Source organism: Barbus barbus (genome assembly GCF_936440315.1).
Source record: "Barbus barbus genome assembly, chromosome: 21".
In the NCBI taxonomy this organism is placed as follows: Eukaryota; Metazoa; Chordata; class Actinopteri; order Cypriniformes; family Cyprinidae; genus Barbus; species Barbus barbus.
Genome location: NC_136749.1, coordinates 14,710,126 through 14,729,744, shown reverse-complemented (window position 1 = coordinate 14,729,744; position 19,619 = coordinate 14,710,126). Strand labels below are relative to the sequence as shown.

Genomic DNA, 19,619 nt, shown 5'->3' with positions numbered 1-19,619 from the left:
CCCGCCTCCATCCTTGCGTCTTCTTCTCCCGGAAGTTGACCCCTGCGGAGCAGAACTATGACATTGGGAACCGTGAATTACTCGCCATCAAGTTGGCTTTGGAGGAGTGGCGTCACTGGCTGTAAGGAGCCCCATTACCCTTCAATGTTATCACCGACCATAAAAACCTCCAGTATCTCCGAGATGCCAAACGACTCAACCCCCGTCAAACCCGCTGGGCGTTGTTCTTCACCCGCTTCTCCTTCTCCATCACTTACCGCCCAGGAAACCGGAATCTCAAAGCCGACGCACTCTCCCGTCTCCATGCCCCCGACACTCCCTCCGACCCTGAACCCATTCTCCTTCCAGCCCTCATTGTTAGCCCCATCCAATGGGAAGTCACCAAGAACATCCGTGACGCCACCCTCACCGACCCAGCTCCGCCGGGAGGCCCAGAAGGGAAGATCTACGTCCCACGGGCTCAACACCTACCCCTTCTGGGCTCAGTCCACGAAGTACCAGGCTCTGGACACCCAGGCAGTCAGCGAACCCTCTCGCTCCTCCAAACTCGGTACTGATGGCCCAGTATGGCCGTGGATGTCACCAGGTATGTCCGTGGCTGTTCAGTCTGTGCCATGTCTCACTCTCCTCGTCATCTTCCCGCAGGCAAGCTGGTTCCCCTGCCCATTCCCCAAAGGCCCTGGTCCCACATAGGCATCGACTTTGTCACCGACCTCCCAGAGTCTGAAGGGAATACCTGTGTGCTAGTCGTGGTGGATTGCTTCTCTAAGGCCTGCAAGTTGATTCCCCTCAAGGGCCTCCCCACAGCACTCGAGACGGCCGAGTGCCTCTTCCACCATGTGTTCCGCAACTACGGCCTCCCCGAAGACTGCTCTTCCGACCAGCACAGCTGGAACCGGTTCCTCCCGTGGGCCGAGTATGCCCAAAACTCCCTACACCAATCCACCACGGGGCTCACACCATTTCAGTGCATACTCGGTTGCCAACCCCCGCTCTTCCCCTGGACGGAGGAGCCATCGGAGGTTCCAGCTGTGGATCATTGGTTCCGAGAGAGCGAGAGGGTATGGGACTCACCTCACATCCACATCCAGCTAGCAGTGTGGAGGCATAAGCGCTTTGCAGACACCCGACGCTCTGAACCAGCCAGGTGACCGGGTCTGGCTCTCCACTCGAGACCTCCGCCTCTGCCTGCCTTGCAAGAAGCTGAGTCCCCGCTTCATTGGTCCCTTCCGAGTACAGAGGCAGGTCAACGATGTCACTTACCAGCTCCAGCTCCCCCAAAGGTATCGCATAAACCCCACCTTCCACGTTTCCCTCCTTAAACCCTTCTTCCCCTCTGCCACAGGACGCACAGAACCGGATGCACCCCCTCATCCTCCGGAGATGCTAGACGGGGCAGAGGTCTACCGAGTCCGCACCATCCTGAACTCGCGGCGACGGGGTGCCCGGCTCGAATACCTGGTCTACTGGGAGGGATATGGACCAAAGGAGAGATCCTGGGTGGCCAGGGACGACATTCTGGACCCCTTGCTCCTGGAGGACTTTCATAGAAACCACCCCAGTCGTCCCGCACCCAGAGGCCGGGGCCGCCCTCGTCGCCGTGTTAGGGCGTCAGGAGCCGCCCCTGGAGGGGGGGTGATGTCAGCGAACCACAGTCACTCCAGTCATCAGCACCCACGCTAACGAGATCACAGTCACCTGCCTTCTAATTCACCGCACCTGCCACGGCCAATCAGCACCACTATATCTGCACTCTGCCAGCACTCCTTCCTCGTCCGGTCTACTGTTCACTACCCGAACCTAGCCTGACTCTCTTACGCATAACCTGTGATCTGCTTACCTCCAGAGTTCCCACTGCTCCATCGTCGACGATCTCCACCGCTCCTGTGCTCCACCGATCCCTGGATCTCCGCAAACCTCCTGAGCCCGACCCTTCCACAGAGATACTCACCTCCGGATATCACTCACGTCCTTTCCTCACTTCCTTACCTGTCTGTCAATAAACCCTGTTAACCACATTCCTCCGTGTCCCTAGTCTGTGACCTGACAGTTCCCAGGTCCAGAAACGTAGTAAATACATCGGTAAAATAGTCCATGTGACATCAGTGGTGCAAAGAAAACAAAAATAACAATTTACTCAACCATTCTTCTTCCCCGAGTTACGTTGTTCGCCATTTTAGAGAGTATCGCACACGCACAGCACGCTTTCGCCTAAGCGTAAACAACGCTTAATATGCAGATTGCGTTCATGTGCGTGCTTTCCCCCGAACATAAACAACGTTGATTACGTCAAATGCGTTCTTAGGTACTCTCCAAAATGGCGGAAGACGTAACTCGGGGGAGAAGAATAGTTGAGTAAATTGTTATTTTTGTTTTCTTTGCGCAAAAAAAAAAAAGTATTCTCGTAGCATCGCAAAACTGAAGGTGAGCCACTGATGTCATGATGGACTGTATTTACCGATGTACTTGGGGGGGCGGCCAAGATGGCATCGTAGCAAGACAGGTTTGCAGGATTGCTGTGTTGTCTTGCGAATATGGAGGATAAAGAAGAAACTCTGCACACTATGCAAACTATGCACAGCTATGCAAGGAGAACTATAAACGCTGAATTGGATGCAGTTGTTGGACAGGCTGAGTTCATGATTTTACCTGATACACCTGAACCGAACCCTGCGAAAAAAAAGTAAACCGAGTTCTGAGAGTCCTTCAGTGAGTGATGCCATGCTAATGAGATTCATGCAGAGAATGGAGGCCATGCACAAAGAAACTTTGCGCTGAATTCAAGGAATTGAAAAACGGTACTTGAAAACTCAAACTCTTATTAAACAGATAATCAGCTCCCTCGAATTCCACGGTGAACAGGTGAAGCATTTGAATGATAAAACTGAGGAACTGGAAAAGAAAATTGTAAGACTGGAGAAAGACAACGTAGAACTTCATGACAGGAGTAATGATCTGGATGCTTACAAGAGAGCATCCAGAATACAAGAGAGCTTACAAGAGAGCTCCGGAATATCGCGTCACTGGTATTCCGGAGAAAGCAGGAGAGACCATAAAGCAGATGATCATCGACCTCTTCAGCCAGGTCTCCCTGAGCATCGCTGCAGATCTACCCCGTGGAGTTGACATCTCTCATAGGCTGGGACCTCGTTCTGCTGCGGAAAGATCAAGATCTTCAAGGATCTTTCGCAGAAAGACAAGGACGCAAGATCTCTCCTGTGGCCAACGGTAGAGAAGACGAGACGGGAAGGAAAGAGAGCTGGCTTTCACGGTCCATTTGCTGTGATTGAGGGTAAAAGAGTGCCCGCTAAAGATGTAGCCAACACTTAACATGTTGGCAATGCTTATTCAACAAGCAACTGTTTCTTCTAAATGATTAGCTTGAATAAGTGTAAGAATTTCTTCTGATTAGCTTGATAAGTGTAAGAATGTTTTTTTATATATGAGTTGTTTTTTATCTGTTTATTTATTTTATAATATTTTATATATTTTTCTTTATTTATTTTTATACTAATATATATATATATATATATATATATATATATATATATATATATATATATATATATTTTTTTTTTTTTTTTTTTTTTTTTACTTTTACTTTGGGCTCTTAAATCTTTACTTGAAAGCTGAAGTTTAAGCATAGTCTTCGTTATTCTCTGAACTTAAATCTGAACACCTTATTCCCAGTTGAGCTGTTGTTGTGGTTGTTGCTCTTTTTGGAGGATAGTGATTGAAGGAGTGTACTCTTGTTTCACTCAAACTTTGTTCTTTTCTTTTCTATATTGTTCGTGGTTCATGTCATTGTCTTTAATATCCTTTAATGTCAGGGGCCTCAGGGATAGTGTCAAACGGAAAGCTCTTTTTTTGTTTGCTAAAAAGCACAAATCTAATTTCTGTTTTCTTCAGTAATGTCATTCGACTAATGATGATTACAAATGGTGGAAATCTCAGTGGGGTAACTATATTTGGAGTTCACATGGCACCGAACACTCAGCTGGTGTAAGCATTTTAAGAAACAAATTTGGTGGGGATATATTAGGGTCAGAATTGGATAGCTTAGGTCATTAGGGTTAGGGGATAAATAATATTGTTTGGTCAGTACAAACGTAATAGAAGTCTATGGAAAGTCCCCACAATTCACAGAAACAAACATGAGGTTGTGTGTGTGTGTGTCAGATACAAGATGTCCAGTCAACTAGTTTTGTGAAGATTTTTATTTGTATTTATTTATTTACATTTTAGTTACATGTATCATATCCTTTCAGGGAATCTATTATATTCATAAAGGTGCATTTTTATTACAGGTTAATTACCAAAATGATCTTTAAGGCAGATTTATGAAAAAAAAAAAAAAATCCTGTCTTTATAGTGACATACATACAACAATTATTTTCAGAACAGGTAAGTGAAGCCTTACATATGGTACATTACTTGAAGTGCAATGCTTAAACAATCGGTAATCAATCAGTGATGCATAAGGTTTTTTTATGTATAATAGTAACCCTAGAAGGTGTAATCACATATTTGGATATTTTCTATGTCTAAGAAAAAAATAGATTCAGGGTGTTTTCACATATAGTTCGTTTTAAGAGAACCAAACCCAGTTCACTTAAAGTGAACCAGAAAGGGAACCAGCCGAAAGTGACCTCAGTCCTTTTGGTGTTCACAATCTAGTGGACTCAAAAGAGAACCCAGTTCTTTTTTTGGTCCTCTTCAGCAATGAAGAGATCTCAGACCCTTTCTTGTTCACACCACGACTTTATAAGAACTCAGACCCCAGCTTTCTTTGCAGCAGTGGATTTTGGGTATTCAAGATGGCGTCTTCACATGTTGTCATCACATGGATGTGGCACATTTTGAAGCAGATGACAAACAGAGAAAGAGTCAGACAAAGCAGAACTAAAGGAAAGCATCTGAAAAATTGGAAAAGGAAAAGGATAGCAACTAAAAAGAGAATTTTCTTCCAACACTTTCAACAGCTGCTGCTGCTTGCCACAGGACTGCTTGTGACGTTTCAGCTTTCATTTGAACGGTTAGTATAGAAAAGTTTCATAAACAGAAAACTACATAATTACATATTGTCGTTTGAACTGTAATAATTTTATTCATTTATTACTATATAGTTTTGTTGTTATTATCAGTGCAAAGTCGGCCAATTTAAGTGTTATAATGCTTCTTGCCAACCTTTCTGTATATTGCACTGTACTGTATTTTTACCAGGTCATGTTGGACAAAACCCAGGTCTCGTGTCTGGTGGGAAAGCACTGTAAACTGGACAGACAACGATTGGTTGCGGAATGTCAGGATGAGAAGAGACTCATTCATGTTTCTCTGCAGTAAACTTAGACCATGCCTGGAGCGACAGCGAACTTGCTACAGAGTTCCTCTCACTGTGGAACAAAGAGTTGCAGTTACGCTTTGGAGGCTTGCTACAAATATTGAATATCGATCCATTTCACACTTGTTTGGTATCGGCCTCTCAACAGCATGTATCGTGACGCAGCAAGTAGTCTCAGCCATTCTCCAAATCCTGAAGCCAAATTTGATAAAAGTTCCTACAGGAAACAACCTGAGAAATGTAATAAACGGCTTCAGAGACAGGTGGGGCTTTCCCCAGTGCGCTGGGGCTATAGATGGCACACATGTGCCTATCATAGCCCCACATCTCAACAAGTCTGATTTCTACAACAGAAAAGGCTACTACTCCATAATTCTGCAGGGTGTTGTGGACCACAAATTGATGTTTTGGGACATCAATGTCGGGTGGCCTGGGAAGGTCCATGATGCAAGGGTGTTTGGGAATTCCTCCATCTTCCAGAAAGGTCAATCAGGCAGACTTTTCCCACCATGGACAGAGGAATTTCAAGGTGTTTCTGTCCCTATATGCATTGTAGCAGATGCTGCATACCCACTCCTACCATGGCTTCAGAAACCATTTCCTGAAACACCAGGAATTACACAAGACCAGCGTCTGTACAATTACAGACTGAGCAGAGCCAGGATGTGTGCAGAGAGAGCCTTTGGCAGGCTAAAAGCCAGATGGCGTTGCCTACTTAAGAGAAACGATCACAACATCAGCAAGATCAACAAAGTTGTGGCAGCTTGTTGTACACTTCATAATTACTGTGAGAGCAGAGGTGAAATGCTGGAGTCTGACCTACTGGAAAATTTGGAAGATGAAGTGGACATCGAAATGGGTGAAGAAGAGCTGCCAATCCCTGATCATGTCACTGGTCAAGATATTCGCACAGCTTTAACAACACATTTCAGACAAATTTAAGGGAACATTGTGTAAAGTTAATCCAACTTCCTTTGATCTCAGATAAGATAGTGACAGTTGAATGTTAAAATGTTTCTTTGTTCATATCATTTTTTTTTAAATTCACAATAGGATGCATTTCATTGTTTTAGGGATTGTTTCTTTTTCAAAGAAATTATATAATAAAAGACAACAGAATTGTTTTGTATTATTCCAGTTAAGTTGTTTATTATTATTTATTTTTGGAAAAATGTAACAAGTGACTTCTGAACAGAATATTTTCAACGTCTGAACATTACATCTGTAAATAATATAATCACAAAAAATAAAGTGCTTAGTTAAACTTCAAGCATTACTGTGTTGTGTTTGTCAATACAAAAAAAAAAATTTGATTCGCAAATCAAAACCATATCTGAAAATATTTCAGATACTATGCCTGTATTAAAAAAAAGAACATTCAAATGTCTTCTCTTACAAAGAAAATATGGTTTCTGGTTTCTTATGTGCATATGGTGAAAAATTTCATCCAAATCTTCGTAGAAGGGACAGAAATCCTTTATTTCCGCGGACTCTCCACTTCGGCGGATTTTGTCCCGGGTGCTCATGTACTTCTGACGAAGTTTTTTGACTTTAACGCGGCATTGTAGCGCGGTTCTGTTATATCCCCTTTCCTTCATTTTTTGGGCAAATAAAAGAAACACTTTTATGTTTTTATGGGTTGAGGAGAGTTGGCGTTTAATGTAATCATCTTTCCAAATTTCAATAAGTGCACAACTCTCCTCCTGGGACCACACAACCCCGCGACCTGCCATGGTGAAAAGTTTTTTTCTGTTTTTACAGCAGTGACGTAACATGGCTGCAGGTATGGCAAGCCTCCAGGTACAAATGTCGAAACGAAACGCAAAGCGGACCGGGATCTCATTACTTTCGCATATCATGAAGATATCGAACCGCAAACGGACCCACAAACGAACCGTACTCAGACCACCTCCGGAGGTGGTCTGAGTACGGTTCGCTTTTGGGTCCTTTTAGGGGAGTCTGAGATCACATGGTTTGTTCACATATACACGCTGAACCGCTCCGAGAGCGTTTGAAAGGGTTAAACGAACTAGGTGTGAAAACACCCTCAATGAGCTAATATAAAATTGACCACTAGATGGAGCTGAATACCTAATACATGGGATCAAGGCAATAGGCCTATCTCATTTGACAAAAAAAAAAAATCAATAAATAAATACATAAATTAAAATTACTGGTACTTTTTGGTCATTTCATAACTTGGGGTCACCCTCAATTATCACTTATCCTGAGCTTATTAAATATTAATAGAAATAATTGTAATAATCACTCTTTTTTTATTTATTATTGTGCACAACTCAGAAAATAATACAGTAATATAAAACAATTTAAATTGCACAAAACAATAAAAATTAACCATTAAAACATATCAATAAAACAAAATTTGGTATGCTTTTTAGGCTATAGGATCCTCTGTGTTACACCTGGTCTGGTCTGGCAATGGGTTGTGCAGTTCAGTGTGTTGTCGTTTGACTGAGTTATCCTCTAATGACGTACAGAATATATGTAGTCCAGCACGGAGTTTGTAGTTATACACAGGACTGGGACGTGTCGGTGCAACATATCACCATACCGGCAAGGGTCATACCTGTCAAGTTTTGGATTTGAAAATAAGGGAAATTTTCCGGCGCCCGCCGCGAGCAGTCCCACCACCCCAACCAACCTCCAGTATCCCTTACATTTTAAGACAGGTGAAAAGAAAGCTAAAATCACCACTTGTCAACCACTTATAAACTACAATTGGCTTTATGCACAGCTGCACTACTTCCTGAACTTCAGGTAGCTCCTTTGTTTCCTGTCTGCCATTATTGGACAAACTGATTAATCCAGGTGATCAGTTTGTCCAATAATGGCAGACAGGAAACAAAGGAGCTGCCTGAAGTTCAGGAAGTAGTGCAGCTGTGCATAAAGCCAATGATAGGCCTACCTTTGTTGACATTGACATGCTGTGAACATTCATAGCCTAAATGAAAACACAAAAGGGTATATATGAAGAGCATTTATTTAAAGGCTTATTTGCATATTTTCTGTTAATTTAACATTGCTTGTCTTTACATTTACATTTCATTTTCATTCCACATTCTTTTCACATTCACACACTCATTCATTTCATATTGCTTTTTTGTACAGTTTTTCTTTTCATTTCACATAACTTTTTTTTACTCTTTTAGTGACTTATTGTACTCATTTGTTGCAGACTTTGCATTCCTTAAGACTGTTTTGGCAGGAGTGCCTTCCTTCTCTGTCCTGGCGTCCATCATCTGTCTGTTTTTTCTTCTTTTTTTCCCGCGTCGTCACTCATCAACTCATCATCTGACCTCACACACTAACCTGTAGTAGGCTACTGCAGGTGGCAGTTATCGCAAGGCTAGTGACAGAGCTCAGATTTTTTTGGGCGGGACGTTTTTTTTTTTTTTTTTTTTTTTTTTAATAACGCAGGTTAAAATACGGGAGATTTACGGGAAAATACTAATACGGGAGGACGGCGGGAAAGAAGGGTAAATTACGGGAATTTCCCGGCCAAAACGGGATATTTGACATATGGCAAGGGTATGTCAGCCTCAAACACTGGTCACAAACAACCTCATTGGGAAGCCGAGAACATCTGCCAAAATGAAATGTGAGTTTCTGCTTCATACTCAGCTGTTGTGCTGTGGGTTTTCAAGCTTTGCCTGTAAGTTGTGTCCCTTCTTCCCAATCAATCTGGTCTGCACCAGTCCTATATATTTATTTTTTTGTAAAAGTATTCAGATTCATTGTTTTTTTTTTTTTTTTTATAATTTTGTAATTTTTATAATCTACTTAGCTATAATGTTACTTTATCTCCTATTATATTACCCTAGTGAACACATCACACGTGACCTGCTACACTTGTACTGGTTTGGTGTCAAGTACCACCCTGCCGCATTTTGATTGGTCAGTGATACTGTATAAGTACAGCTGTGCCGCTCCACGGGATTAGTACGTCTCTTCCTTAGTTCGAGATGAGAGTTGTATCAAAATATCTCGGTAAGCCTTTTGAACATTACTGATTTTTCTGCTTTTCTAGTTATTTATTATCCTTTTTGTGGCTACAATGCGTTTTGTTAAGCGGAATGGTGTGAATTGAGTCACCGTTAAACTTATGTGCCACAGATTTAGCATCACTATACCGAAAACACGTTTTCACTCCGACTTTTATCATCGTTTTACACCTTTAGCCGCCGTTCGCGTTTAACTGGTGTTTGATACGTTGTTTCGCGTTGTAGTCGTTGTGGCTTCACAGCATTGAGTTGGCTATAGGATGCTTCCCCTAAAATCGTAATTATGAAAAAATGTAGAATAAGAGGCAGCGGTCCTTAGTCTCCTTTGACAGGATATTGTGTATCAGTAATCTCAAATACTGTTAAACTGAGAAGACTGTACTCCAGTGATTTGGAGCTGCTGTAGAACTGTGACACACACACGCGGACATTCAATAGGTGTAATGGTTTTTATACTGTACAAACTGTGTTTTCTATCCCGTTACCCTAGAAAAGTGTTGATATTTAGATTTTCATAAAAGATCATTCTATATGATAAATAAGCTTTCTTTCCTCATGAGGACCAAAAATGTCCCCACAAGGTAAAAAATGACTGGCATACTAGCCTTTTGGGGGATATTTGGGCCCCATAATGTAGAAAATACCAGGTACACACACAGGCGTTTGTGTGTGTGTATGTTTATAGGGACTTTCCTTTGACTTACAGTGGCATGCGAAAGTTTGGGAACCCCTTGCAGAATCTGTGAAAATGTGGATAATTTTACCAAAATAAGAGAGATCATACAAAATGCATGTTATTTTTTATTTAGTACTGTCCTGAGTAAGATATTTTCCATAAAAGATGTTTACATATAGTCCACAAGACAAAACAATAGCTGAAATTATTAAAATAACCACATTCAAAAGTTTGGGAACCCTTGGTTCTTAATACTGTGTGTGGTTACCTGGATGATCTACGGAAACACGATGCATTAAGAGCCGGGGGGTGAAAACTTTTGAACAGGATGACGATGTCCAAATTTTTCTTATTTTGTTGAAATATCATATTTTTCCATTTAGTACTGCCCTTCGGAAGCACCAGAAGATACTTGCATGTTTCCTGGAAGACAAATTAAGTACAATTTACCTTGATCTTCAAATTCAAAAAGTTTTCACCCCTGGCTCTTAATGCATCGTGTTTCCTTCAGGAACATCAGTGAATGTTTGAACCTTTTTTAATTGTTGTGTTTGAGTCCCTCAATCATCCTCAGCGTGAAAAGGTGGATCTCAAAATCATAGTTACTGCTGGAAAGGGTTCAAATATGCAAAAGATGCTGGAAAACTGAAGATTCTGCAGGACCTGGAGGATTTTTCTGAAGAACAGTGCTTAGTTGAACTGTTCAGAACAAACAAGGGACTCATGAACAACCATCACAAAACAAAAAAACAGTCGTAGATCATCCAGGTAACCACACACCGTATTAAGAACCAAGGGTTCCCAAACTTTTGAATGTGGTTCTTTTAATAATTTCAGCTATTTTTTTGTCTTGTGGACTATATGTAAACATCTTTTATGGAAAATATCTTACTCAGGACAGTACTAAATAAAAAATAACATGCATTTTGTATGATCTCTATTTTGGTAAAATTATCCACATTTTCACAGATTCTGCAAGGGGTTCCCAAACTTTCGATCCCCACTGTAAGTTGCTTTTATACTGAGCTAATGATATTTTTTCTCTCTCTATGCCTACCCATGAACTTAATACTCACATAAATCGTTTTAGATGTTATCATTGATCTGTTTCATGGGGAGCATTGACTGGTCTCCACAGTGTAGCTGTTTCTCAGGCTTCACTGTCTGTGAGACATTTGGTCTACTTTTATGTACAGGTAGGGCACGCTAGGGCGGGGCCTGACGGGGCTATAGCCCCATCAGAAACTTGCTTAGCGCCGGCACAGCCCCCCCAAGGATTTCCAAATGATTTTCCTGTTTTTTTTAACTCCCGGTGTCACTCTCATTAACACTGAAAAATAAACATTAAAAACCTCTAAAAAAAGTGGCTAATATGTGGCCTATAAACAATTGATATTATGGGGGAGGGTTCAAGCAACTCAAGCAAGGAACGTGCAAACTTTGCGCAAGACGGTGAACGTAAACAGTCAATCACATCACAGCCCTGACTTTATTTTTTATTTATTTTATTTTATATATATATATATATATATATATATATATTTATTTATTTATTTTTTGTCAGAGTTGTGTGTCAGTTAGTTTGCAGATAGCATAAAAATAGAAATGAATGAAAAGTGTCATAAACCGAATTGCACTTGTCTGTGACTTCAGTGTAAACTCTAAAATAGCTCATTCCAAAATAAATATTTAATAGCTGACAGGTTAATCTTCATTGACATCAATGCATTGGCTTCTGTTCTCTCTCTCTCTCACACACACACACTTTGTGTATTTGGCATGGCAAAGCACTGAAGTCGACTAGTCCATTAGTCGGTGCAACCCCTAACACACACACACACACACACACACACACTTTGTGTATTTGGCATGGCAGAGCACTGAAGTCGACTAGTCGGTGCACACGCACACTTTCTCGCACAGTATAAATTAGGCTTAAAATATATATATATTTTTTAAAAAGGAGTCCTTTGCACACAACATTTAGAGGACTTTGGCTTTAAAAAAAATGCTCAGTAACCTGTCTTAGCCTATGATCTGTTCTGTAACAGATGAATTTGAACCAAATATACTTGGATTCAGTGTAAAAATGTGAAAAAATGAATATCTGATCAATTAGTATTCAATCTAAAACCACTGGAGCTATTTTCTCAGTTCCAGTGTTGGCATGCAGTGTTTTGACTTTGTCTCCTATATGCTTCTATTTTGTAAGAGTTCATTGTGTGTGTGTGTGTTCTCTTTCAGTTAAAATAATTCTGTTCGTGTATTCGAGCATTAAACTGACATTAGGAGCATCTGCTGTATTGCGATGCACTGGGAAGAGACAGAATGATGGACAATTCCTCTTTGTCATTTTGTATGACATGAAAGAGTACTTCAGTGACTGCGAGAAACAATGGCTTGTTAATGTGAGTATTTTATGTCTAAAAAGTAGTGCTGTCAAACGATTAATCATGATTAATGGCATCCAAAATAAGTTTTTGTTTACATAATATATGTATGTTTACTGTTTGTTTATTATGTATATAAATACACACAGTATATATTTTGAAAATATTTACATGTTATACATGTACATAAATATACATATATGTATTTATGTTATTATATTTTATTATATATGCATATATTTATATTAAATATAATGTTAACATTACATATAACATATTTTTCTTAAATATATACATATCTGTATTTATATATACATAATAAATATACACAGTACACACTCATATTATGTACACAAACTTTTTTTTGGATGCGATTAATTGCAGTACTAAAAAGACATTTGTTAGCCATTCACTAAATAATGAGAAAACCCACTATTGTTGGCTTTTTACTAATTTATTTACTTACTATGTTTAATCCTAGGTTTGGTTGCCATCTACTGAGTAACAATATATTTTATATTATTGTTTTATTTACTTCCTATGACATTTACAGTAGCCATCTGAGTAAACAACTGTAAAACTAGGTTTGGTTGCTAAACCTTAAAGACGACGGAGTTTCTATTCTTCTATTACGTTTATGAATGCTAAACACTATATTTCAGATAGCTTTAGTGAATGTAACACGTTTATTCTGTTTGGTCTTATTTCTGCCATTCCCACCATGCTTCATTACATCTCTTTCCCACTCTTGTTCAGGGAACTCTGACAGGACTATTTGAAGAAGGATTTCCGTCATTCATCTCTCCTATTACAAATCTGACTGCAAGCACCGCCACCTTGCAGGTCTGTCCTGAAAATCTTGAGTGCCTGCTCTCCTGCCCCACCGGCAAAGTAAGTGTAAAATTGTTTGTGATCTATGTTTTATTGCTTTTATGTACTGCGAGGCCCTCAAATGAAATGTCATTAATATTTAGTAGTATAACTGAACTGACATTGTGTTACGGTCGGTGGTTGTAGAAATAGGCGCTCCCACAGACGAATAATGAAAAGGTAAATTTATTCAGCATCAACACACATTAAACCATTACTAACTTAAGAACCGACAAGGATAGGGACAAAACTGAATGCTTATAAAGAAACAGGAAACAAAGGAGCAAACTAGATAATTAATCAAACACAGGTGACAAGACTAAATGATGATTACTAATTAACTAAATAAGAACAGGAACTACCAAATAAGGTCAAAACAGAACTGAAAGGAAAACCGACATGTGACACATTGCTTTGCTTTATGCTTGTTTTTATTTATTTTGCAGATCAATGAAAAGCAGCAGTGCTCTTGTAAGTAACTGATTTATAACTATATTATTTGCTAAACATGCCTGCATATCTTGACAGTAGGATACTTCTTACTCTTAAGAATTTGCTTTCTGAATATGAGAATTCTCATGTTCCTGTACAGTATTAAAAGTAGAGCGTAGGGTGCTAGTGAGAGAAATGAAATGACCATCAGGCTCTTGTTGTGGCCAGATATAGTGAATGTTTAAAGGAAGTTATTAGTAATTAAAAGCAGCGACTCTTATCTAACAGGATATGACTCTTTGTAGATTAGTCTTTGTGCCAGATTTACGCTACAGACTTTTGGTAACACTTTCTATGAAGCCCATATTTATAATATATTATAAGGGTATTCTTAAATGAATGCATAATGCATTATAAAAAAAAAAACTTATGATTATCTATAAGATGTTATAACATATAACAGCAATTATAATGCATTATAATGCTTAGGCATTTGTGGTTATACTTTTTAAGATTGATTATTTATAACACACAATGAACATCATATTAAATCTACCTTTACATTGGACTATATATATCTTTACATTGTTTAAGTTCTGCACAGTATCTTGCTAATAGTGGTTAGGTGTGGAGTGTTATTTGAGTGTTCCCTGTGAGGCTAATATTAATTTTGATGTGAGCTAGTTAATAATTTCAACTGAAGAGAATAAAAATCAATGTTTATATGTTAGGTTACATTTTATTTTGATGGTCCCCTTAGTCTATTGACTATAAGCAACTTTGCAACTACATGTCAACTAACTCTCATTAGAGTATTAGTAGGCTTAAGTTAAGGTTAGGGTAGGTAGAATGTTGACGTACTTGCAGTGTTACTTATAGTCAGTTTGTCTGTTGGGGAACCATCAAAATAAAGTGTTAGCATATATTTAAAGGGGTCATATAATGCTTTTTTTAAAGATCATCATTTTGTGTATTTGGTGTAACAATATGTTGACATGCTTTAATGTTCAAAAAACACATTATTTTTCAAATACTGTACATTATTGTAGGTCCTCTATGCCCCGCCTCTCTCAAACGCTTCGATTTCTACGAAGTCCCTCCTTCCGACAAGTGCAGTCTGCTCTGATTGGCCAACTGGCACAGTGCATTGTGATTGGCCGAACAGCACAAGCCGCGGCGGAAATATAACTCCCCTTTCCATAATCGCTAGCTTCAGCTTTCAAAATTATAGTAAAGACGGTAAATGTCCTTAGTTTTACCATCAGTTCAAGCCCGAGAGGGGAACAGAGTCGCGTGACCCGATTGTGTCACTGTTTCAGCGCGAGCACGCACACACACACACACACACACACTCTGTGCTGTGACTCTCTCACACACAAACACACACGCACACATTTACACACACACACACACACACAACGCGCAAAATTCCGCATTTAAACAGTCAATAGCAAATATTTAAACTAATAACAAAACACACAGTCCTCCTGATTCAGAAGCACCAAATTGTCATAGCAAAGTCAGAATTAGCCTACCTCCTCTCCTAGGTTCATGAAACGGTTGTCCATAAAATGCGTTGCTGTTCTGTTGTAAGTAATCTTAATGATTCTTAAATGCATCTACTTTCGGAAGGTCAAATAAAGTGATTTTACTTTCACCTAGAAAACACAGCGTCCCCCATCAAGTAGGGCTCGCTGCATCCTGCGTTGGATATCTACCCCCTGCCCACGTCCAAGTGTGACATCATATTGGTAGGTTTAGAGGTGGAGATGGGGTGAGTTTAGGGATCAGGGCGTGGAGATGGGTAGGTTTAGGTAAATGTAAGGTGGGAGGAGTTGGATCTGGATCCAACCACGTCCCCTGGATCTTGTGGGCTGCAGCGAGACGCTCCTCTCTCCCATGGCTGCTTCAACACTGCTGCGGTTACTGAAATCACGCCTTCTTTCTTTGCGTGAACAGTTGGGATGCATTATGCAAATATTTCCACATCTTGACGTCAAGATGTGGGGGCGTGTTTGAACAAGCCGTTTTAGGGGGGTGTGACAGAGTCTTAACTTTGATAAAGAATATCTCTTTGGTTTTGAGACATTAGATTTTGCAACTTCAGGGATCTTATCTATGCACAAACAGCTTGTAACACTCCAAAGAGAGAGGAAAACTTGAAATCACATCATATGACCCCTTTAACAGACATAGGCCTACTACTAATAATATTCCAATGACTACTAGTTGACATGTAGTTGCAGAGTTACTTATCAACGACTGTCTAAAGGGTACCATCAAACTGATATTACAATAAAAATAGTTCAAAGCAAATCTGTCATATTACACATTCATCTGATATCTGATCTTATGGCTGTTTGAGAAAAAAAATAAAATTATTATTACTATACTTATAAGTGGTCTTTGATTGCTTTAAGGAACAATAGTAGCATAAGAAAGATGGCAAGATATAGACTTATAATACATTATAATTATGAGAAATATAATCCATTGTAATTTAAGTGGATGCAATGTGTTCACTGTGTGTTAATAATCATCATACTCTTAAAAGCTATACCAATAAATAAGTAAATATTATAATTAGGGCTGTCAATGTTAACGCATTAACACATGTGATTAATAGAAAATTTTTAATGCGTTAAGGTTTTTTTTAACACAAATTAATCGTTTGATAAGGTTTGACCCCAACTTTTTGCCATCGCAGCACGGAAGGTGGTCATTGCCTGCGTCCCAATGTGCACATTATCCATCGTAAATTCTATGTGATATTAGTAATTTTCAATACTATTTAGGGCAGATAGGGTGTATAGAATGCACATTGGGACGCAGGGATTGTGTGATTATGAGGCGCCGGGCTAGACAAAAGTGAAGCGAACGCGGAGAGAGAGAGATGTATACTCTTATGTGATAAGGGTACAGCGAACCAGTGTTGCCAGGGTCGCGGTTTTCCCGCACAATTGGGCCATTTTGAAAATACAGTCGTGGGAAAAATGACAGAGCCGTGGTTTGTGTTTTTTTTTTTTTTTTTTTGGCCTACTTTTATAATGTACCACGGCCGCCCAAAGTGTAGCCTATATATACACATGTGATCGCAAAAGGAAGTTATTACAAACACTCGATGGTGGTTTAAAGTGAGTTCTGAGTAAAAGTGTAGTATTAATATCATACATTGTCTTATGTAGCATGATGCTAATGTTAGCTCTAATGCACCTGCAGAACAGGTCCAATTCTACTTCATAATGCATTTTGTTATAATACTTCATGTAGGGTTAGGGTTAGGGGTAGAAAATGTTTTGTATTTATTTAGAAATACTTTTGATAATAGTTGGGTAAATGTGTACTGGGATTGAAGCGATGTGGCTTGGTAAATGTTTTATTGTCAGTATAAAGGCTGATAACGGATTATGTCTCATACCTGGCGGAGATGTGAAAGGTTCTGTTTCCTTAAACTAGTTTGTCATGCATTCCTTTTTCAACACATTTACAGGTTAAATGTGCAATTAATCGTGTTTAATCACAGTCTAGGGACAGCACTAATTATAATACATTAAAACTGTTCTTATGATTCTGATTAAAAGTGAATATTCATAAGATGATATAACATTGTAAGGTTGTTTATAATGCATTTGTCAGACCTCTGTCGTGTGTCGTGTTCCTGCCTCGTGTTTCCATATTTGGTTTGTTTCCTGTCCTTGTTTAGTGTGATTATTAGTTTATTCTGTTAAGCTGTGTTTTTGTAATTATCCTGTGTATTTATAGTCCTGTCTGTTCTGTTTGACTTCGTTTGGGCTACTTGTTACTCCCTGGTGTTCCTGTCTGTGTCAGCCTTGCCTTGTCTTGCCCTGCCTTGTTTGGAGTCATTAAAGACTGTTATTTGAGTTTACATCCTCATCTCGTGTTCCTCGTTCCTCCCTGCTGTGTGCACCGTGACAGCATTATGCATTCATTATATTGTCTTAAGCATACCCTTATAATGTATTATAAATACGGGCTTCATAGAAAGTGTTACCCAGACATTTTTTTACCCATAAACACTGTCAATTCTCGTGATATGAACTGTAATAACAAGTCTTTAATATTCTGTACACCCCGTTTGGCACATAGTAATATCAAGTTAATCAAATCAAAGGATTTGATCTTTTATTGTCCCAATACATGCACTGAGTAAAATAACATTGTATTGCAGGTGATGTAATTTTGTGGACATGATCTGTCGTTTTTATCCTTTTGTTTGCTATATTTATTTGTTTGGTCAGTGTCATTGTGGGTCTTGGTTCTTTTGTCGTTTTAGGCTGTAAGGACCTTTGAAATAACTCGAATCATTTGGCAAAGTGATACAGACATGTAATGTGGTCAAGAGCTGCCTGGAACTACGGTCGCCGTGCGTTTCCCTGAAAATAATTGCACACCTTACATTTGTCAGCCAATCAGATTCAAGCATTCAACGGCCCTGTAGTAGAAAACCAAATAATCCACAAATAAGATGAAATCAACAGATGCAAGGAGTATTCAATGAAGCCCATTTGGATGTTTAATCTAACTCTATAGAAATTTTCATGGAGGAAACTAACAAATATCCTGCTAATTTTACAGACTTTGAAGTAGTGTTGTTTTTGGCGGCCTGCTTTAATTTGAGTTTTAGTCTAGTCTTTGTGTGACGCTGTCATTTTAGTTTTTATTAGTTTTAGTCACGTTCATACTCTTTTTTTTTTTTTTTTTTTTTTTTTTTTTAGTCTTGTCAAGTTTCAGTCAACTAAAAGTCTGAGCATTTTAGTCTTATATTAGTCAGAATTATCCATGACTATTTTCGTTTAATTTTAGTCAACGAAAACTGATGACGTTTAGTCTACACGTGTAATAATACACTTGTTGATGGTGTCCTGCATCATGCGTTTCTTCTATAGTGCACAATAGGTTAGGCCCGCTTCCAGAATTAAATACTGAGGGTGCTTTAGAAATTAGTGAGTTGCTCTAGCCTTAATGCACATAAATTTCACATTTTTGTTCCATGAGAGGATTCACGAGCTTGCATTGGACAAAATAAACCTTTTCTCTCTAGAGCGCAAATACAAATATGCATTGGATTTTTTGGCAGATCTGTTTCGCCAATATGATATGATATTCGCCAATGTGAATAGATAATGTCTCAAGTTTTTCCATGGGTGCTCAGGCAATGCACTGCATACATCACTCACACACACAGAGAGAGAGAGGAGAGAGAGCAAGAGAGGTCGGAGATCGCGTTGCGTGCACACAGAAACATTGGAGTACAGGAACTTGTCAATACTGCCCCGCGACTTTTATTAATAAAATAGCATAGATACAATAGATGGATCTCTACATTATATTCATCAGCAATAAGGAGGTAAAATTGCTTTTTAACTAAGCTCACAGCTTCATTGTTTGTAGAGAGAGATGCACAGATGCAGGTATTCACACAAAACTGTCATCTCTTTCGCTCTGTCTCGACCAGTCGATCAATAAGTAATTCAAGTAAATGCTATAATTTATTCAAATAAACGTGACCTTACTGAATTATTTAATCTGTCTGATTTGAAGTGGGCATTATACGGGCAGCTAGCCGTGCATTATCCCTTACGTAAACATTTCAATAATCATTTAAACATTTTTAAGGGATAGTTTAACCAAAGATAAAAACTGTAAATTACTCTCCCTCAGGTGGTTTGAAACCTGTGACTTTATTTATTCTATTAAACAATGTCTGTTTTATTTATTTTTTATTTTTTATTTTTGGTCCATACAAATTCGGTGGTGTCCAATTTTGTCCAGACAACAACATTTTTCAAAATATCTTTAATTTTCTACAAAAGTAAGAAATTCATAGGTTTGGAACAATTTAAGGGTGTGTAAATAAATAACATCAA

At 39.2% G+C, this 19,619-nt stretch overlaps 1 protein-coding gene across 1 annotated transcript; it reads left to right on the top strand.

The window, feature by feature from the left end:
- Nucleotides 1-9,247: 9,247 nt before the first annotated feature.
- Nucleotides 9,248-16,025, top strand: LOC306887091 (uncharacterized protein). The gene is made up of 4 exons (XM_079444584.1): nt 9,248-9,349; nt 12,284-12,447; nt 13,186-13,320; nt 13,746-16,025. Exons 1-4 carry the CDS (start codon nt 9,325-9,327, stop codon nt 13,776-13,778), a joined length of 357 nt encoding a protein of 118 aa, XP_079300710.1. The 5' UTR covers nt 9,248-9,324; the 3' UTR covers nt 13,779-16,025.
- The last annotated feature ends 3,594 nt before the right edge of the window (nt 16,026-19,619 follow it).